Genomic DNA, 22,416 nt, shown 5'->3' with positions numbered 1-22,416 from the left:
AATAATAATAATAGTAATAACATTATAATAATAACAGTAATAATAATAATAGTTGCAATAATAATCACAATAGTCAAGTCAGAAAAACAACAGTAAAAAGAAAAACAATTAAAGATTATAAAGAAATAATTATTTCTAATTATCTCTTTCTATACCTCCTTTTGCTGCCTCTCCCCATCTTTCCTTCCCTCTCTCCCCCCTCCCTCTCTTTCTCTCTCTCTATCCTCCCCCTCCTCGGTCTGCCTTCCCTCTCTTTCTCTCCCTCTCCCTATCCTCCTCTCTCTCGCCCTCATCTCTCCCTCTCTCCCGCCTATCTCTCTCCCTCCTCACTCTTTCTCCTCCCTCTCTACGACCCTTTGTCACTCCCCTCTATCTTCCTCCCACCCTCTCTCTCTCTCTCTCTCTCTCTCTCTCTCTCTCCCTCTCTCTCTCCTCCCTTTCCCACGCCTCCTCCTCCCCTCCCTGCTCGCTCTTCCCAGACTGGACAAGTTGAAGGTGGACCCTCGCTCGCCCCCGCAGGAGCTCAACAACCTGCTGAACCACCGGGTCTTGACGCGGCCGGAGATCCAGAACAACGAGCGCAACCGCGAGCCGCAGCGCCAGCGCTCGCTGTCCCGCGCAGACGACAAGCGGCAGAGGGATCCGGAGAAGCACAACGGCCACCACGGCCACGCCCGCGAGCGCGACTACTACACCCTGCAGCACGACGGCGAACGCTACGCCCTGCGGAAGGACGGCGTCAGCTACACCCTTCAGAAGGAGGGGGAGAAGTACCTGCTGCACAAGGACGGCGAGCGCTACACGCTGCGGCGGGACGGCGAGCGCTACTCGCTGCAGAAGGACGAGCACGACCACGTGCACGCCATCCACACGGACCTGGAGAAGTATGCCGCGCAGAAGGTCGACGAAAAGTACACGGTTGCCCCGGCGGTGGGCGATGGTGGCGTGAGGACGGCAGAGGTGGAGGATAAGAAGTACGCGCCGCCAAAGGACGCGGAAAAGTACCTGCTGACCAAAGACGGGGAGAAGTACACGCTGCAGAAGGTGGGCGACCGGCACACGCTGCGGAGGGACGGAGCGCCGGCCAAGGAGGCGAGGGAGGTGAAGCGGCAGCTGTCGCTCAGGGAGACGGAGAGGTACGGCACCGTGCACGTGGTGGACCGCTACGGCACGCTGAAGGAGGTGAGGAAGTACTGCACCCTGCGCGAGGGCGACAAGTACGCCGCTGCGCTGAGGGAGGCGGAGAAGTACGCCACCCTGAGAGACGGAGAGAAGTACGCCGCCCTGAGGGACGGTGAGAAGTACTCCACCTTGACGGATGGAGAGAGGTACGGCTTCCAGCGGGATCCCAGTGCCGAGCGGCCGCTCACCAAGATCAGCAGCATCAAGCTACAGCCCGCACAGGCCGCCGCCATTGCCGCCGCTGTGTCGGCGTCTCGCCAGAACCAGATCCAGAACCAGATCCAGGGCCAGGGCCAGATCCAGGGCCAGATCCAGGGCCAGATCCAGGGCCTGGGCCAGGGCCAGGCCGGGTTCGGGGCCGGTTCTGGCAAGGCCACTCAGGTCAACGGCTCTGGGTCCGGGGAGCCACCCGGGGACGACGGCGGCCCGGTGGAGGCGGATGGTACTGCGGACAGAGTGCAGGGAAAGAGCCAGGCTCCGGGCCAGGAACCAGAGAGAGGCCTGTCCAGGACCAACTCCATGCAGCAGCTGGAGCACTGGGTCCGAACGCACCGGACCAGGGGGCCCGACGACGACGCCAGGAGGTGTGTGTGTGCATGTGGTGTTCATGTGCCATGTGCCGTGTGTGTGTGTGTGTGTGTGTGTGTGTGTGTGTGTGTGCATGTTACGGTTGTGCATCGCTGACAATCTGCTGATAAAAGATGCATCTTGTAGGGATGTAGCAGCAGTCTTGGTGGGAGCTGGGTCCCGCCAGTCTTTTTTGGGCCTTTTTAACCAAGTGTGAGGTGTTGGACGTCCATGCCATCAGCTTTGACAACTCTACTCCAAGGAACTTAAGGTTTTCCATGTTTTCTGCTACTTCTTCACTGCTTCTCCGTGTATGTGGAGAGGGAGGGGGACGCTCGCCTTTGTTCTCCTGAAGACATTAACCATCACCTTAGTCTTAGAGGTGTTAAGGACCAGATGTTTGTCCTTACGCCACTCAGCTTAATGTTCTACCTCAAGCCTGTAGGCCGTCTCCTCATTATCCAATATCAGCCAAACTATTGTGGCGTCGTCAGCAAATTTGATGATGGAGTTGGAGGTGCCGAAGGGGTTTGAGTCGTGGGTGTGAAGAGCATAGGGCTCAGCACACAGCCCTGTGGAGTCCCTGTCTTTAGGATGAGGGTGGAGGAGGTGTGGTTACCAATCTGACTGTCTGTGGTCGGTCTGTGAGGAAGTCCGTGACCCAGGAGCACAGCACGAACCAAGGCCCCAGGACGTCCGGCTTGCTGACCAATTTGTTGGGGGATGTGTCGGTGTTATGTGCTTCGCCGCGAATAGCACCCTCACATCGCTGTTTGGTTCCTGTGAGTGTGTCAGAGCGGTGTGGAGAGCTGTCGTGATGGCGTCCTCCGCGCAGCGATTTGCCCGCCAGGCAAACTGGTGCTTATCCCGATCAGGTGGGATGATGGTTCTGATGTGTGAAAGCACTCACGCCAAAATAACACTATCGTGGGAGTCTGGACCCACAGGTACGGGTTGAGGGAGTCTTCCTGGGAGTGGGGCGCCGACACGGCGGGAGTTTTATTCATGACTTTAAACAAAAAGGCTCGCTGGCAGAAGGGGAGGACGTAAAATAGCGGGAATCATCCACGTCCGAGTTCTCCTCGGTCGCAGGAGTTTCAGCGACCCCCACCCCGCCATGCCCACTGCAAGACGAAACACATAAGAAATCTCTTCCGGCCGGGTCCCACCGATCAGCGCCAAAGAGGCTGGTCAGGCAGACCCGACAGCTGCGCCGCCACGGGAAGGAGGCAGCGGCGTCACCTGCAGACGATGGCTTAACCACGCCCCCTCGCCTGCCACAGATATTTTAGCCATTCGGTCGGATGTCTTCAGTGTAAATCACTGCCTCGCAGGCTATACTTGCCTGTTCTCGTTTGACTCACACCCTCCTAACGCCAGCGTTTGATATCAACAAACCCCCGGCGAGGGCTGCGGCTTCTCAAACACCACAGATCCTCCCAAAGGAGAGAAGCACCCTGCTGTGTGACTCCTATCACCACATCACAAAGAGTGCTGAGCACGCCTCCTTCTCCCGGGAAGAAATCCTCTGCTCCTTTATTGTTTGTTTGATTTCTGGGTTTTGGACCAGAAGTCAGTTGATAATTCCACATTACTCATCATTGTTGAAACATGGAGGGAGACCAGGATCCGTCGTTAAATGCATTTTTTTTCCTTCAGTAAAAACGATCAAGTAAAAAAACCTTGTAATCACCTTATAAACCATTCATTCCTAAAGTTTTCAAAAGCATTCAAAGTAAAAGTACTTTACAAAAAAAATTATTTTTTTTCCACAGTACTTGACAAAGACATGGAGATAATGAATCATCAATGAGCAGTTTGATGGATCCAATCCCTGATTTAAACATGTATGTGTAAACATTCATCCAGATTTTATTTTCAAAACGTATGTAAAGTAACTGTGAGAAATGTAATAGAGTAAATTGAGTATTTGCTTTGAAATGTAGTGTAGTAAAAGTGTAAAGTCTCCCAAACTTAATCTACTTAAGTATGTACAGGTACTTGGAAAATAAATGTACTTAAGTATTAAAGTATCATTAAGATGTACTTACAAAGACAAAGTACTATTCTTTTCACTCGTCTGCTGAGTTCCTGGATGCACCCAGGGGATGATGAACTCTCCTCCTCCTCCTCCTCCTCCACCTTGATGTATGTATTAAAAGTTACCATGAGTAGTTTAACAGGGGATCGCTCTCCTCCATCGCTCTCTCCATCCTCCCCACGGGGATGAAAGCTTTTTAGTGTCACCGCAGACGTCCCTCTGCCGCCGTTTAGCCGGCTGTTGGGAGGAACAGAGCGGCTACATTTGCTCTCCGGCTGCCTCTCTCTCTCTCTCTCTCTCTCTCTCTCTCTCTCTCTCTATCTCTCTCTCTCTCTCTCTCTTCCTCTCTCTCTTTTCTTCCTCCCCTCTTCCATGAATAAGTCATGGGAGTGAGAGTCTGACGAGAGCGGAGCAGGCTGCGTGCCGCGCCGCCTTGTCTGGTCCGCTCTGCGCTGGCGGAGGAGAGGGATGGCGAGGGGAGTGAGACGGAGGAGAGGAAGGGAGGGAGTCCTGACAGAGGAGAGGAACAGAGGGAGTCCTGACGGAGGAGAGGAAGGGAGGGAGTCCTGACAGAGGAGAGGAACAGAGGGAGTCCTGATGGAGGAGAGTAAGGGAGGGAGTCCTGACAGAGGAGAGGAACAGAGGGAGTCCTGACGGAGGACAGACTGTTAGTGCTGTTAACATGGAGCGTTGCCGCGCTTCCGTAAGCGGAGGGTGGAATTATTTAAAGTTGAACGCAGGAGAACGTAGCACTGAGTACTGCCTGGTGTAGAGGTGTGTGTGTGTGTGTGTGTGTGTGCATGCGTGCGTGCGTGTGTATTGCTATACTTGTGAGGACCAGCCTGAGTTTTTAAACCTTTGATTGAGGGCATTTGGGAAGTGAGCACATTTTGACAGGTCCTCACATTTTTTCCATTTTAACTGCCTATTTAATCCTGTCTGTCTGTCCGTCTGTCTGTCTGTCTGTCTGTCTATCTAGTTACACACTTTTACACACACACACACGCAATTTCACTGACAGGCATACACGCTGACCACCAACAGCTTGACTTGCTGTATTTAAGTTTTCTCCCCCCTCCTCCTCCTCCCCCCTCCAGCATCACCTCGTACCAGACGCTGCCCAGGAACATGCCGAGCCACCGGCCGCAACTCGCGCCCCGCTACCCAGAGGGCTACCGCACGCTGCCGCGCAACAGCATGCTGCGGCCCGACAGCATCTGCAGCGTGGCGGGGTCCGCCTACGACCGGGCGCTAAGGCCCGGCTCCACTGCCACCATCGCCACGGCAACAGCCACAGCGGCGGAGAAGAGGCGGTCGTTGCGCGACGACACCATGTGGCAGCTGTTCGAGTGGCAGCAGCGGCAGGCCTTCTCCAGACAGAGCCTGGCTCCACCCACTGGTACACACACACACACACACACACACACACACACACACACACACACACACACACACACACACACGTACAGTATATACACATACACACATATGCACACACACACACACACGTAAATACATGTAAACACACATTAATACACATGCACGCACATACACTTATGCACATTTGTTTTATTGCATCTAGTACAGTGAGTTTGCAAGTGGTGTTCAACTTCTCAACCTGCAATGAAACTGTTTATTCATCCTTAAATCCTCAAGAACTGCTTTAATAACTCTGTCCTGCGGACGACCTGTGGGACGACCAGAGCACAGTTTTTTGTTATACAGAACCTGCCACCAACCCCCCTCTATGGAGAACTAACTACTATGTTTGGGTCTATAAACAACTAATCACGTCTCCAAGAGGGGGAGAATCACCACGGGTGAGACAAATAAACATAGAACCAAACGACATGTACATGGAAAAACATAAACATAGAACCAAACAGCAACATGTACATGGAAAAATATAAACATAGAAACAAACAACATATACATGGAAAAACATAAACATAGAACCAAACAGCAACATGTACATGGAAAAATATAAACATAGAAACAGATGCCAACATGTACATGGAAAAACTTAGACAGAGAAACAACATGTACATGGAAAAACATCAACATCGAAACAAACAACATGTACATGGAAAAACAAACGTAGAAACAAACAACAACATGTACATGGAAAAACAGAAACAAACAACATGTACGTGGATAAACATAAACATAGAAACAAACATGTACATGGAAAAACTTAAACATAGAAACAAACAGCAACATGAACATTGAAAAATAAACATAAACATAGAAACAAACAGCAACATGTACATGGAAAAACATCAACATGGAACCAAACAACATGTACATGGAAAAACATAAACATAGAACCAAACAACATGTACATGGAAAAACATAAACATAGAAACAAACATGTACATGGAAAAACGTAAACATAGAAACAAACAGCAACATGAACATTGAAAAACAAACATAAACACAGAAACAAACTACAACATGTACATAGAAAAACATAAACATAGAACCAAACAACATGTACATCGAAAAACATCAACGTAGAACCATCAGACAACAACATGTATCGACAAAACAGACAAAACGAAAATTGGTCACGTGGCCTCTCCCTGTCATAGTTATGGCAGTAAATGAGGAAGGAAAAGGAGAGGGATGCAACCAGGAGGGTGTTGGGGTGTGTTCAAAGCAGGTGCTGGTGCTGTGTGTGACGTGTCCACCGTGAGTGAGTGTACAAGACTTGTCCCAAATTGGTTCTGGTTGATAAGGTCGGTATAATATCGTGACGCCTCCAAGCAGCGGAAAAGGCCCCGAAGGCCACCCCTGAGTCCCACAGCCGTACAGACACCCCGCAGCCGCAGGAAAGCTCCGAGTGCTCCGCCCTGCAGCTATCAACCAGACATTAATTATATTATATTCTTTTTTTTTTTTTTGGTGAAATGGTTCTGAAGGACTTATTCAGTAGAATCAATATTCAGCTCCAAAAGATCATCGAAAAAGATAATCCAAAAGACCAATGAGGACCTGAGATTTATTTACTTTAGTTTTATTGTCATTAAAAAAGGGGGGGGACAAGAAATTCCTCGATATCGCTCAATTAAAAATGAATTCTCAAGTTAATTAATTCCATTCTTAAATGTTGTGGGCGAGGGGTGGGGCTGCTTTCACGGGGGGCCTAATCCTGTGTAATTATTCCCAAAAATTAAATGCGATTTTACGGAGGCGGTGATTTTGTATAATGAGCCGTCAAATCATTAGAATAGAATAAAAGCTTGATAAATACCTTTCTCCAAACACCCACATTCCCACCAGCAACAGCGAGTACAGAGCAGAGCTCAGGAATGAGGGAAAAACTGCACAAAAACACTTTGAATTACACTTTTATCAACAAAGGTCAAGAGGTGGAAGGAGCCAGAAGAGAAGCTGCTTCAAGCTGCTTTTTGTACAAATACTGTACAAAAAACATTTGGGAAAAAGGCTTCAATCAAAATAAATAATGAAGGTGGGGCCAGTTGACACCAATTCAACGTGCTGAGTCATCAGATAAATGATATAAAGCATCATTGAAACATAATAATACATCATAAATCACATGAGAGACATAACCAGGCCCTCCAGGTGTGTGTGCGTGTGTCGTTGGTGTTGTAAGGTGGATTGAAAGAAAGCAGCAAAGTGTGTTTTGTATCTGTAATTGTAGTACATTATTAAACACTAGTTATAAAACTAACAACACAAGTTTTAACACTGGGGGTACTAGGTATAACAATGTGCATACTAGTTATAGCACTAGGGGTACTAGTTATAACACTGTGCATACTAGTTATAACACTAGGGGTACTGGTTATAACACTATGCATACTAGTTATAACACTGTGCATACTAGTTATAACACTAGGGGTACTGGTTATAACACTATGCATACTAGTTATAACACTAGGGGTACTACTTTTAACACTACGCGTACTAGTTATAACACTAGGGGTACTAGTTATAACAATAGGGGTACTAGTTATAACACTGTGCATACTAGTAATAACACTAGGCAAACTAGTTATAACACTAGGCAAACTAGTTATAACACTAGGCCTACTAGTAATAACACTAGGCCTACTAGTTATAACACTAGGCAAACTAGTAATAACACTAGGCAAACTAGTTATAACACTAGGCATACTAGTTATAACACTAGGCAAACTAGTTATAACACTAGGCAAACTAGTTATAACACTAGGCATACTAGTTATAACACTAGGCATACTAGTAATAACACGAGGCTAACTAGTTATAACACTAGGCATACTAGTTATAACACTAGGCATACTAGTAATAACACTAGGCATACTAGTAATAACACTAGGCAAACTAGTTATAACACTAGGCATACTAGTTATAACACAAATGATAATGATATAACATGAAAGCACCTCTCTGTCTCTGGCTGCCTCTCCCAGCGGCGGGCCACTACGGCACGCTGCCCACCACCAAGACCATGGTGAACCTGTCGGAGCAGGCGGTGGCCTCCTCCATCCCCACGTCGCCGTCCCACGGCTCGCTGGCGCTCTACAGCACCTTCTCCCCGCCGCGCCCGCCGGCCACCCACACCCCGGGCCCCCTGTCCGAGGTCCCCTCACCTGTCACCAGGGGCGACGCGACGCTGGACCGCCGGCACAGAACCCAGCTGGCCAAGGTGAGCGTGCCCTCACCGAATGTGAATTGGAGCGCATCCCTCTGGATGGAGCTGCTCCCCTATTTTATTTTTATTTTTTATAAATTATTTTGCACGTGTCCGGCTCGATAACTGGGCTGAGTAGCGTGGGGAAAATTGGGTAAAACAATAACTAACTATCAACTATCAACACCTCAGCACCGCCGCGGACGGAGCAGAGGGAACAAAGACGTAGTTCACACTGAACTGCGTCTTGGCCCCAACCAGCAGGTGGCCATCATTACTATGTTTGTTCTTTTTATTAATTATTATGATCATTTGTGACTATTCCCCCGGTGCCACAGTACGGCTACCCGCCCGACCGCAGGTCTATGCCGGCCGTCCTCCCTCCTCCAACCATCACCCCGCAGACCCTGCAGGGCAAGACGGTGAGTGCTCCACCACCTGCTCCTCTTCCTCCGTCCGCTCCCCAGCCCTCATCCCTTCCCTTCTTTCTCTTCCGGCCGATTCTGCCGCTCGCGCCCGGCGACGGCGACCACGCTGCGCTGCGGCCGCCGCGTCGGCGAACCCGGCTCCGGCTGGCGGTTGCCGAGGACGACAAAACGGTTGCCGGATTTCCATCCTGTTTATGGTTGAGTGAGATCAGTCCATAAATCTATACGTCGAGAGGTTTTATAAACAGATGTGTACCATGCTGGTTGACAACCAGGCAACCACAATCTGGATGCCCCTGGGGCAACTTGGCAACGTTTTTTGTCGACCCCTGCCTACACACACACACACACACACACACAGACACACACACACACACACACACACACACACACACACACACACACACACACGTATACACACACACACACACACACACACACACACGTATATACACACACTTCCCGACACAGCGTCTCTTCTATTCTTCTATTTCTTCTTGTCTTTGGTATTGTCACAAACACAAAACACGACACACACACGACACACACACACACACACACACACACACACACACAGAATCAAAACCACAATCAAAGAGTCTCAAATTGTACTTTTTTCCTCAGGGAGCAGAAAATGCCTCCAGAGTTGTTTGGCCTTTGTCTGGTTTTTCATCTATTTCAATCTCTCTGCGTCTGTTTTCCTGCTTCTTTCAACACGTCGGGATCGTGATTCTCCTGCCCCCTCGTGGTTAAAGTGTGTAAATGGAAAATTAGAAATTAGAATTAACATTCTAATACTGCAAAAAAAATAAAATAGATTATATATATATATTGCCGCGTTTTTGTTCCATGAAACACGCCTCGTCCGTGAGAGGGTCAAGGGTCACGTGTGTGTGTATGTGTGTGTGTGTGTGTGTGTGTGTGTGTGTGTGTGTGTGTGTACGTGTGTGTGTTGGTGCACAGCCCGAGGAGCTGACCCTGCTCCTGATCAAGCTGCGGCGGCAGCAGGCAGAGCTCACCAGCCTGAGGGAGCACACGGTGGCTCAGCTCATGACGCTCGGCATGGAGGGATCCAACGCCAAGGTCAGCCCCGCACACGGCCTTGTGTGTGTCTGTGTGTGTGTGTGTGTGTGTGTGTGTGTGTGTGTGTGTGTGTGTGTGTGTGTGTGTGTTGAGTGTGGGTGTGTGTGTGGGGTGTGGATGTATGTGTGTGTACATGCACGCCAATCATTTTTCCTTGTATTTTGTCATGTTCGTTTTTATTTTGTTTTTCCGCGGTAGTGTGCATTGGGGTTTCATGCTGGAGTGTGTGTGTATTTGTGTGTGTGTGCATGTGCATGTGGCCATGCTTTTTGGATGTTGTAGCATGTGCAGGCTGGAGGTCTACCCCTGTGTGTGTGTGTGTGTGTGTGTGTGTGTGTGTGTGTGTGTGTGTAGGCAGGGGTGTTAAAATTTACAAATCCGAATTTACGACAAAAATGGTATCGATGGAGGAGTCATCGTCGTCATTTACAAATACAAACAAATATAAATGCAGAGATATTTTATTTTTTAACATTCAATTTTTTCTGTTTGTCACCTCGTCTCATCACACTCAATTGAATTGTGTTTAATTGTGCTTACCTTTTTATTTTATTTTACTTCGTGTATTCTAAGATTTACATAATGACTTACTTATTGAATTGTGACCTCTAGAAATGTAGAAAGAAAATAAATGTATTAGAGTAGGGACCCTCTAGATTAAAAAATAAATAAAATGTTGTGTTGCATTCTAAGCCTGGCCTATAATAACATATTTATAACGTCTTATTATTACAATTCTTCTGTGTTTTTATTTTAGATTTGCATTTATTTCCGTTCTTTTAGTTGGTGACTGGACTTTAAGAAAATTCCGAGGTTTTTGAACGTTTCTTAATGATCCAGGATTTTTGAAAGCCCAATAATATCAGAAGCTGCACAGGTCGGCACGTTTTCAGCTGATTAGCTCCTCTGGTGTTAATGGTTGGAATATACTCAGTTATCATGTCTTTTTTTATATATAAGATATATTTTATATTTGTCACAAAAATGATTTGTGATATTAAAGAAAATTGGCAGACCCTCTGCATTATCACTGCGGACCCCAGGTTGAAGACCAATGTGAAAAGTAAATAATAAAGGAATGTAGAAGGGTGGAAGTACAGATACTTACTTTGTAATGTGGTGGAGTAAAAATGTAAATCCTCCAAAGCGGAACAAGTCCAGCGACTTGAAAAATGTACTAAAGTACAATAACTTATACAGTAAAGTACTTGTCCTTAGTTACTTGCGTGTCTGTGTGTCTGTCTGTCTGTCTGTCTGTCTGTCTGTCTGTGCATGTGTGCTCGTGTGTGTGTGCATGTGTGTGTGGCTTGTGTTTGTGTGTGTGTGTGTGTGTGTGTGTGTGTGTGTGTGTGTGTGTGTGTGTGTGTGTGTGTGTGTGTGGCTTGTGGTGGTGGCTCTGGTCCCTGTGAAGCAGCAGCACATTCATGGATGTACTGGTCCGTGTGTCTTCTCCCCCTGGTGCTCCAGTGCTGTCTCAGCCCCTGTCTCCCCCTGCCTGAGCTTGTTAAAAAAGAAAAAAAAAAAAAAAAAAAAAATATATATATATATATATATATATATATATATATATATATATATATATATATATATATATATATATATCAACCCAAACAGCGCTGGGAAAAGGGAAAAAGAACAAAGCATAGTAGTGCATCATAGTGCATGTAGGTGTCAAAGTGTGCTACGTCCTAATGACTTAGATAAGACTCCACCCCATCCCAGCCTGACTTTGACTCTGTCTTGCTGCCTCTTCACATTTTTCAAGGTTTTGATTTCCAAAGTTTGACTGTGAGGTTGGTTTTGTAAGCAGTGTGTTGTCCAGAAGAGGAATATCTTTTTTCATGAGGAGCCACAGTGTGTACACAGCACATTTCTGGGATTCAAACGGGTCTAGATTCCAGGGGTCTATTCGAGTCTATTCAATGGAGTCTATTCAAGTCTATTCAATGGAGTCTATTCAAGTTTATTCGATGGAGTCTATTCAAGTCTGTTCAATGGAGTCTATTCAATTGAGTCTATTCAATTGAGTCTGTTCCAGTTTATTAAATGGAGTCTATTCAAGTTTATTTGATGGAGTCTATTTTAGTCTGTTCGATGGAGTCCCTACAGTGGTGTCTATTTAAGTTTATTTGATGGAGTCTATTCAATGGAGTCTATTCAAATATTCAATGTAGTCTTATCAGGTCTATTTGATGGAGTCTATTAGATAGAGTCTTTTCGATGTAGTCTTTTCGAGTCTCTTCGATGGAGTCTATTCAAGTATTTCATGGAGTCTATTCGGTTGAGTCTATTCCAGTTTATTCGATGGTATTCAAGTTATTTTATTCGATATTCAAGTCTTGTTAGATGGAGTCTATTCAAGTCTTGTTAGATGGAGTCTATTCGTTGTTCACACAAATGGACTTTGTTTGACTCACACTTCCTGGTATATTTCATCAACCAGAGTTTGCTGTGTACTTGTACTGGTAAATAATACTCAACATCAAACACCAAGCAGTGTCCTCAAATATATGAACTCACTGAATATCTGAACTTTTACACAAAAGCAAAACCCTCTGGTTCCTCCTCCGTGGCTGATTGGAAACTGTCTCTCTCTCTCTCTCTCTCTCTCTCTCTCTCTCTGTCTGTCTCTCTCTCTCACCCTCTCTCTCTCTGTCTCTCTCTCTCACACTCTCTCCCTCACTGTCTCTCTGTCTCTCTGTCTGTTGGCTCCCTTCCGTTTCTCCCCCTTCGCCTCTGATCCGGTTCGACTTTTACGCTTATATTTCACTTCATAGTCTATCTGACCTCTTGTCTCCTTCTCTCCTCTTCCTTTCTTTCCTCCCTCCCTCCCTCCCTTCCTTCCTCCTTTCCTTCCCTTCCTTCCTTCCCTCCTCCCTTGCTTCCTTCCTTCCCATGGCTACTATAGACTGAGGTTCTGTCCCATCACCTGCAGAGGAACCTTGTGTACCTGGAGAGCCAGGTGAGGGACCTCTCCCGACGACATCTCCTCCGCAGCATCGCTCGGTTCCGTTGAAGCGTCAGTGGGAGCCCGGCCTCGTTCACACGTATCTGAGTCTTCTTTTAAAAGCCAGCGAGGCGCCGGGCCGGCAGGGGGGGTGGTGGAGGTTGCTGTCGAAGGCCACAGAAGAGCATTGGGAGCACACGGCTTCTTCATTACGACCCTCGGGCTCGGGGAGGCTTTCTGACGTCTAATGGAGTCCCTCCATATGTTTGGACGCGTGCGCCGGCGGGCGGCTCGAGGTCCCGGCCTCGGCCTTTTTTTTTCCGGGAGTTTCCGTTTCACGTCCTCCTGGCGAACGCACGAGAAGACGGGAGTTCTGCAACGTCTCCCGGGAGCCTTCTCCCAAAAGCTACGTTGGTAGTTTCTAAAACGCCGTCTTGGCGGGGAAACCCTTCTCTGTGTACGTGTGGACGGGGCCTCGCTGTGGCGCCGCTGGGTTGTATCCTGATGTGTGTCTGTTGGGGAGGCAGGCCCACGCAACTGGCGGCCCGCGGGCCAAAGGCGGCCCCCGGTATCAATGCAGAGAGCGGCCCCCTGGGCTCGTCTGGAGGTTCACGGTTAAACCATTGGTAGAGTCTGAAGCACCAACACGTGAGCGCGCAGAGGCCGTGCGCGTTTCACCGCATGAAACAATGATTGGAAAAATGTATCGGTTGATTTGAAGCTTTTTTTCATTTGTAAATTGATAAAGATTTTCTGAATAATATGAAGGTGGCTTTGCATTTTCTTTTCCTTTGTGTTGCTGAGTTGGTCAGGCCCCCTGAGCCAGGAACAGGTTGGAAGTCCCACCCCCGAGGGAAGGCACCTTGAGCAGCCCCGGTGTCAGCGACGCACTCGTTTAAAGAAGGGAGGATCGATGGGGGAGAAAAAGGAAGCGGTGGAAGGATAGAAGGATAGAGGGATAGAGGGATGGAAGGATAGAGGGATAGAAGGATAGAGGGATGGAAGGATAGAGGGATAGAAGGATAGAGGGATGGAAGGATAGAGAGATGGAAGGATAGAGGGATGGAAGGATAGTGGGATAGAGGGATGGAAGGATAGAGAGATGGAAGGATAGAGGGGTAGAAGAATAGAGGGATAGAGGGGTGGAAGGGTAGAGGGATAGAAGGATAGAGGGATGGAAGGATAGTGGGATAGAGGGGTGGAAGGGTAGAGGGATAGAAGGATAGAGGGATGGAAGGATAGTGGGATAGAGGGGTGGAAGGGTAGAGGGATAGAGGATAGAATGATAGAGTGGTAGAGGGATAGAAGGATAATCCTGTTCTATTTCTCTTTCTACTTCTCGGTTCTCTCCATCCTGAGGTATGAGCTGTTGGTTGATCATGTTGGTGCTGAGCAGCCTGACGACTGCTCTGCTTTGGAGGAAGGTTCTGTTGACTAAGTATCTATAAGTATATATAAATATATGTTATTATATATAAGTATAGCGAAATGCACAAAAGTAGTCGCTTTTCCAAAGGACAAATAGGCAAAAATAAATGAATCCAAATAATAAAAAAATATATATATATATATACAGAATATTGCAAAGTGATAGTATGCGCAGGATGAGTAGAGTTGTGAGGAGTGTTTGTCTTTGTTGCTCCGTTCCTGGAATGTGACGCTGTCCGCGGCGCGGTACGCAGCGTGTTAAAACGAGTGTAAACCAAATGAAAACACATGGTGAGTTTGTCCCTTTGGGTTGAGATGAGGACCAGCAGATAGTATTAGGGGATGTAAAGACGACCTCATTGAAGTAACGATGACATATGGCCTGTCGTAGGTGTTAGATACGAGCTAGCCCTCGCCCTCAATAGTGTAGGAGACAGATGCAGCATGAAGTGATTGACATTTGAATTCCTCCTTCCTTCAGGCAGAACGTTCAAAGGTCTTAAAGTGGTAATCCCTGAGATGATTTCCTTTGAACAAAACATCCCATGGTCGATACATTTAGCCCATAATGTCTTTAGCTGGCACTTTATACCAAAAGAAACATTCAATGTATTTGCGTCATGCGCGTGCTGCTCTGTATGAAGTTTCCCATTTGTCGGTGGCGGGGTCCGCCGCGTGCTCGAGGGGGAATCTTCCGCGCCTGCACTTTAAGGTAGAAACAGAGACAGTTTGGTGCAAGGTGAGATGTTCTGCTCAGCCCGCCAGACGCTCGGGCAGTTTGAAGAAATAAACACCGTTTTGTCGTTTTCCCGCTTCGGCAACATTTGGCAGATTCCCTTATCGCCCGCGTGCCCGCGAGCACGGGAGCTCAGTGGATCAAAGCTGACACCGAACTGGGGCGGGCCGGTTCTGTTTTGGCCTCCGGGGGCCTGAACAACAGCAACCATCACAGCGCGTTCCGGCGTCGGGGTTTTTTCGGGCGCGATCTGAAGTGACGGTTCCGCTCTGAAAAGGCCGCGCGCTTCAGAGCTGCTCAACAAATGACACAACTGGTTGGGTGGTGATTAAATGCTTTGCAAGAGATGATTTTGTTTTGAAATATTTATCTCATCGGGAGGGAAAGAAGTCATCCCAGACTCCCCCAGAGAATGATACACTGTGTTTCCTCAAATATAAACAGGTAGTCAAATAAAAAACGGGGCCCATAATAAATGCCGACACGAAACAATACAGACCGAGGGAAAAACTGTTCGGAGCTGCGGCGCAGTTCGAGCGCTGAGCTCCGCTCCTAAACAAAGCAAATAAAAGCAGGGTGTTTTTATTGTAGATGTATTTAATTTACTCCGTTTCCTACTGCTGCATAGCAGATTGCAGATCGCTTCTTGGGCAAACGCATCGCTCTCAGCGCTCCGAGCAGGAAGTGGTGCGTTAAAGGCAAACTCGGAAAACTGTTCTTCCTGCGTCGACTACCAGCACATGTGGGACTTTAAGGGTAAATGCACTATTTTAAGCAGAGGGAATTAGATATAAGTGCCTGCCTCTAATATAAGCCTGCTTCCAATTTCAATAAGAACCCTCTGCAGTTGAGCTAAATAGAAGCCCGGTCATTATTTGTGGAAATACGGTGTAAAACCTCACAAACACCCACACTGGACAGATTTTAAGTGGAATTGAATGAACAAATAACTGGTGAGCCAGCTCTAAAGCCAGCTTCACACTGAATCCGAAAACGCATCCGAAAGCCGAATCCCCCGCCGCCCCATCCCTCCCTAATGGCCATCGGAGGAACTGCGTCTGAGTTTCGCGCCACAAAACACGTCAGGGTGAATGGGAGAGCTGGTTTTTTTCGAGTACAACAGCGAGACGTTTCCTCAGCTGGACATTAACCATGTTGCATGAATTAATAACATCATTATTTGGAAATAGGTGAATAATTTACTTAGTTTTAAGCCCAGTTCCAGTTAAAGAAAAACTGTACCGACGCAACCTTTCGGCCGTCTCATCGGATTGGCGATTTGTGGCGTGAGGCGGAAACTGTGAACCCGTCGCGGAGCCTCGTACGGACGCGGGAATTCGGCAGCGCGTCTCTCTCCGTGGGAACGGACGGACGTTGGTCAAATTCGGTGTGAAGCGGGCTTGAGGGGTTAAATACTGATGCGAGCGTTGAAACATGGGATAAAAAAAATGACACCGATGTACAAGTCTGTCTACACAAAGTTAAGACGAAGTAGCGCAATGCTAACTGCTAGCACTATGCTAACTAGCGACGAGTGAGCCCAATATGGTTGAGTGGCGGTTGGTCTACAGTTAGTGAAGGAAGGGTTGATGGGTTGATGACTCATGTGCGCGAAAGAATAAAAACGTGTTTTCAAGATCCAGCGGATTCGGCCGCTGCGATATTTCCAGCGAGGCTGTTGCAATGTCCGTCCTGGTTTTATTTAATGGTTTTATTTTATGGCTGAACGGCGGCGGGTGCCTCCACTAACGGCTGTGTTTAACTGTCATTGTTTCCCCCCTCGGCGCGCCGCTAGACCAAGGAGAACGAGCCGCTAATCTTCATCATTCACACTATGATCGAGAACTCGGCGCCGAGGCCGCAACTCTACCAGCAAGTAAGGTCCCGGGTTTGGCTCCGCCTCCAGTCAGCTCCAGCCGATTGCATCCAACCAGGAAGTGGGACGTGAAGTTCAGATATTTCGGCGCGACGCTCATCCGCGAATCAGAAAAATCAGCGAAGAACGGCTGCTCATAGGATACTTTTAAATGTTTGAAATCCTTATAAAGGTTCATCAAATCACAAGCTGAGCAACCGGATTGATTGATTACATGCTGGACCCAAAATATGATTTGGAAATACCTAATGATGAACATTCGCTCAGGTTGTTTTGAGTTCGTAATGTAGAGCAACTGGATTTCTATGGACCATCCATCTTTAAAATTAGGGTTTTTTTTATCCTATGTACCAATCAAATAAAGGTTACTGAGTTGTTTTCACCATAATCATTACCAAATTTTCAGTGGACCATATGCGTTACTCAAATGTTTCACAAAACAAATTCAGAAATTCAGTATTTGAATTTATTTTTAAAAAAATAAGTAAATTAAAAAAAAATGTATGTAAAAAACAAAACAATGGAATTGGATCGTATCGAGGTGCAGCTTTTGCACTAACCTCGCCCTATTGATTTAATTTTATAAATCAACTCTTCCTGTAGTTCCAACATATTGAATAGATGTTCTCGGAGCTGATTGGAGCGCGGCTTTTTATCCCCGGTCTCCGATTGGCTGTCCCTCCCTCCCACCATCAACGCGCCTTGTTTTGTTTTTAGGTTTTTTTTTTTGTTTTGTTTTGGGTTTTTTTGGATGTTGTATAGTCCTTATTCTGTTGCCAGGGCAACCCCACCATCAGCATCATCCCGGCATCCTTCAAACTGTATCCACGCATCGCTGTCCGTCTGGTTCTGCTTCTGGTTCTGGTTCTGGAAGGACCAGGTGGCTCGTGGTGCAATGGGACGTACCGCCCCATGAGAGGCCATTTTTACTTGGAAATCCTTCATAACCAAGTAAAAACCCAAATGTCTTTCGATTCCTGGATGTGTTTGGTCTTTAGTGGGAGCTTAATGGTTCCATTGATCTTCAAAGGAAAACTCTGGGATATTTTTTTTTTTTTTTTTTTTTTTACCAAACCTTCTTTTTGGCAGTATCTTTGGGAGTCAACCCGAGTGATCGTTGCAATTTCCCTGGCGGCGCGGCGGCGCGCGGCTGATGTGGTTCTCTCAATACTGGATAATTCAAAAAGGTTGTAATGACACAGTACCAGTCATCACTCAGGTTGACTCCCAATGACCGAAAAATAGGGCTTATGCCATGGGCACACTGCATGGCTTTCAAAGTGGTCAGATCTCTGTACTGTTCACAATGCACAGCTTCCTGTCTTTCTGTCTACGTTTTGTCACGAAAACACACACGAGAAGTGACGCCGGAAATGAGGCGATGCCATCCGCGGGACAGGATGGTTTAATGTTTATCATATACTTGTAAAAAAAAATGTAAAAAAAAAAACAAACAAACGCATAAAATCGGAATTGAAATAATGAATATATTATAAACCTAGATAGTAAAAAGTAAAATAAGTATGTTGTGTGTTTCTGGCTGCCACTCCCGTCTCCCCTTCTCGACTCCTCCCCCTCACGCCGTGTCTGCTCTCATTGGCTGTCGCCCGTTGCGTCGCTCCCGACTCGCTCCTCGACAGGATATTAAACCTGCTTGATGTCTCGCAGTGGGATCACATCGTGGGCAGTTCACACCACACGCACCGTGATTTTCCTCCGGGGCTTCGCTCGGCCATCTCCAAAAACCTGTCGGAGAATCAGGCCACAATCACGTCGTCTGAACTCGCCATTTGGTAGGTCAGGTAAAAAACACCTGAAAAACCACCCATGAAGGGTCGATGGAACTCCTACAGTGTAAGGGCTTATACTGCAAGTGTTGCTATAGAAGTCCGGGTGAAGGAGCCATCCTCTTCCAGTTTGTGTTCCCTATAATAGACCATAATAGTCCTACTCATTTATATAAATATATCACTTTTTAGGTGCCTTATTCACCTTGTTTCCTTCCCCCGTCGTTCACCTCCAGCTGGGGTCCACAACCCCAGTTCTAAATAAAGACACCAGTGTGTGTCTGTGTGTGTGTGTGTGTGTGTGTGTGTGTGTGTGTGTGTGTGTGTGTGTGTGTGTGTGTGTGTGTGTGTGTGTGTGTGTGTGTGTGTGTGTGTGTGTGTGTGTGTGTGTGTGTGTGTGTGTGTGTGTGTGTGTGTGCGTGCGCACGCTTTTTAAAGATGAATGGAGCTTCATTCCAAGGACTACAAGGCTCAGGCAGGAGGAGGGGGTGTAACCACAGACCTGGCAACCCCTTATCTCCCCTCTCTGCGATCTCTTCACAGTAGCAGCACTCGAGTGTGAGGAGTCAAATTAAAACTTTTATACAAACCGCCGGCGACCCGTAGATCGTGGCAACTAGGTGGCTGCGAAAAGTCCAAGTTTAATGTTGCGTTCCAAATGCAGTACTACGTAGTGCATACTACACACTACATACTGCATCCTACACACTACATGCTCCATGCTGCATACTCGCAATGCATTGTGGGATATGCTTAGTGCCAGCGTAGTGTGCGGTGTTTGTATTCTACCACATTGGGAGCCCGAGTGGCTGGTCATCGAGGAGGTTCTCACATTCATATTCCTACTCAAAGGGTCACAATATGATGCCATTTCCATATATTTTATACATCATGAGAATGGCTGCCGGGTGTTCAGTACGACCCGCTGACCTTTCCATGACAAGAATTTATGTTTAGATTAATTTGGTGCCCATGGTGGTGCTTGATTCAAACAGAAAACTCAGGGGCGAATACAAAACACACAAAGAATGGGTTTCACCAGCTATCTGCACCGTCTCAACGTCCCATTCACAAAAGATGTTACGCTAATGATACAAATGATACGAATGATACGAATGATACGAATGATACACCGGTGCAAACACGCCCATAAAGTTTTGCTGCTGAGTGCAATTTGCCCTTGTTTTGCATCTGGCTCCAGATCATCGGAGATGCGCTGATTCAAACACGCTATACTTTGAGATTAAAATTGACTTTGTATTTTTAGGTTTATGTGCAGTGGCTATAAAACGTTTAAATAATTTGAGTAAATCTCTAATCAAACTTACTCTTCCCATTTGCTGAATCTTCATATTACAATGAAGAAATGATGACAGTTGATTTCATATATTTCGCTCAACCATCACAAAGTTTAGGGCCTCTGCACCCAAAAGGCCGCGGCCTGCGGAGCTGTCCTGCAGTATGAGGTTCGATGCCATCTGTGGTTCAATGCCAGTTTTGACCACTTTATCGCTATTCCCTATAACTTTTTGGTGGGGTTTTTTACGATATCTTTTTAATCGGGATTACGGAACCATTTTTGTCTACGTCTGTAACGCCATTTTTTTACAATAAGTTTCAACAAGTATTGAAATGAATTGAAATGAATTTAAATGCAGGCAGCACAGTAAGCGGTGCATTTCGCCGTTTGCGGAGCTTTGTGAATTAGACGCTCGCTTTTTCTGTTATTTGTGCCGGTTTGGGCGCCGCAAAAGCCGCGCAGTCCTTTAGTGAATTCGCCCCACAGCGTGTGAACAGCCAGAGGCGCGACACCAGAGGAGACACTGGAGAGCTGCTGCTTTGATTTGTTCATCCTAGATAAAAAAATCAAACTTGTGCCGTGGAGGAACTGGTGTTTATTCATCAACAACACACAGCCCTCAGATCCAGTCTTGATTGGATTGTTCCACTTTGGTCCGTTGATGGGTGTTTTATCTGCGTTGTAGTTACTCCAACCTGCCCCCGGGTGGCGCCAACAGCCTCTGAAAGTGACGCTTGTCTCTTTCCTCTCCATCACACGCCCTCACACTCCAACGTCAGAGAGCGATAATAATCCTCCGTCAGGCTCCATCCTCCCTCCGCTTCCCTGGACATCTGTACATCAACTCCACCATGGGTTTGGGTTCCAAAACGACATAAAGAACATTGAAAGTAAAATATGAAAACATTTCAAGTAAGGAGCAGGAGCAGGGGGTTCGAAGCTCCTTTTCCGAGGTGGATTTTTGTCATTTAATTAGAGGTTTCGAGAAACCAACCTCCTTAAATCAATGTCCAGACGGAGAGGGCCGTCGTGATATGTGATTGGATTTTCCTTCAGCTCCCAGTCTTTAACTTTTAGGGGTTTTTCATATTTTTCTTTTTCCCGGCGTTTTGGACCCGAGCTCTTCACAGTTGTCCACGTGTGTGTTTTGCTGCTTTTGGGTGTTGCAGTGTTGTCGGTGGTGCTAAAGCTGCCTTGCTCCTCCAGGTCAGTCCAGAGGAGTTCAGAGCAGACGCTCCCTCGGGCCAGCGCAGCGAGGAGCCCGACGTCGACGTAAGACGCCCCTTCCTCCTCTTCTTCCTCCTCCTCTTCCTCCTCTTCTTCTTCCTCTTCCTCCTCTTCTTCTTCCTCTTCCTCCTCTTCATGTCTCTGCAGTGTGCATGTGTTATTACACAGTACGTGTACATGAGGAGTACTACGTGTGGGCTGCCTTCATCTGGGCGAGGGAAAGCGGATGGGAATGAGCCTTTTGGACTCACCGTGGCCCATTTATTATTAACATGTTATTACAATTTAATTAATAAACGGTTGAAATGTATTGACATTTTTATTTTTTATTTAATTAAAACAATTAATTACATTTGACTATTAATGACCACTGTTCTTCAGTAATAAAAAAATATGACAAAAAATGATAATAAATACTCTGAAATACACTTAATTGCAATTGATAGCAACATTTCTGTCACTGAAGATTTGATCACAAACATGTTGAAATGTTGATAAGATACTGTCACTGTGCTTAATCCCAGCAAAAATAATTAAAACTGTTTTATTTAGTTTTTACTATTTTAAAATGTTTTGAACTGTTTTTGTGTGTGTGTGTGTGTGTGTGTGTGTGTGTGTGTGTGTGTGCATGTGTGTGTGTGCAGTGCAAGCTGAGCAGACTTTGTGAACAGGATAAGACAGTCCGGATGCAGGAAGACAAACTGCAGCAGCTGCACAGAGAGAAGGTAACGCTGTGTGTGTGTGTGTGTGTGTGTGTGTGTGTGTGTGTGTGTGTGTGTGTGTGTGTGTGTGTGTGTGTGTGTCTGTGTCTGTGTGTGTGTGTGTGTGTGTGTGTGTGTGTGCGCGCACACCGTTGTATGCCGTTCATATGTCAAAACACAGGAGGAGTGATATTCCTGCCGTGCTGGACCTGCCCCGGTCGACCCTCGGTGCTTTTATTGTGAAATGGAAAGGTCTCGGAGCGACAGCAGCTCTGGCACGGAGCCCTACAGCTGACAGGGCGGGGCCTCCCGGTGCAGGGCCCCCCCCCCAAACGGCCTCTGGGAGCAACGTCGTCACAGGAACCCAGCCGCGAGCCCGAGATCACCGTCCCAATGCCAAGGATCAGCCGGAGTGGTGTAAAGTGCGCTGCCAACGGACTCTGGTGCAGTGGAAAGGCGTTGCCCGGAGCG

At 47.0% G+C, this 22,416-nt stretch overlaps 1 protein-coding gene across 3 annotated transcripts in view; it reads left to right on the top strand.

Moving 5' to 3' along the window:
- LOC307246352 (pleckstrin homology domain-containing family A member 5-like) overlaps positions 1-22,416 on the top strand; it is a 195,268-nt gene that overhangs the window by 154,378 nt on the left and 18,474 nt on the right. For 2 of the 3 annotated variants that reach the window (XM_080022264.1, XM_080022263.1), the window contains 8 exons: positions 480-1,766; positions 4,888-5,189; positions 8,212-8,447; positions 8,771-8,854; positions 9,824-9,943; positions 12,852-12,905; positions 21,224-21,289; positions 21,889-21,969. In XM_080022264.1, the coding sequence (XP_079878390.1) occupies positions 480-1,766; positions 4,888-5,189; positions 8,212-8,447; positions 8,771-8,854; positions 9,824-9,943; positions 12,852-12,905; positions 21,224-21,289; positions 21,889-21,969 (2,230 nt within the window). The remainder of the gene's footprint in view (positions 1-479; positions 1,767-4,887; positions 5,190-8,211; positions 8,448-8,770; positions 8,855-9,823; positions 9,944-12,851; positions 12,906-21,223; positions 21,290-21,888; positions 21,970-22,416) is intronic. The other variant, XM_080022265.1, reaches the window with a different exon arrangement.

The sequence above is a fragment of the Zeus faber genome (assembly GCF_960531495.2).
Source record: "Zeus faber genome assembly, chromosome: 21".
Lineage (NCBI taxonomy): Eukaryota > Metazoa > Chordata > Actinopteri > Zeiformes > Zeidae > Zeus > Zeus faber.
Note: the sequence above shows the minus strand (reverse complement) of the source record. Positions and strands in the feature narration are given on the sequence as shown.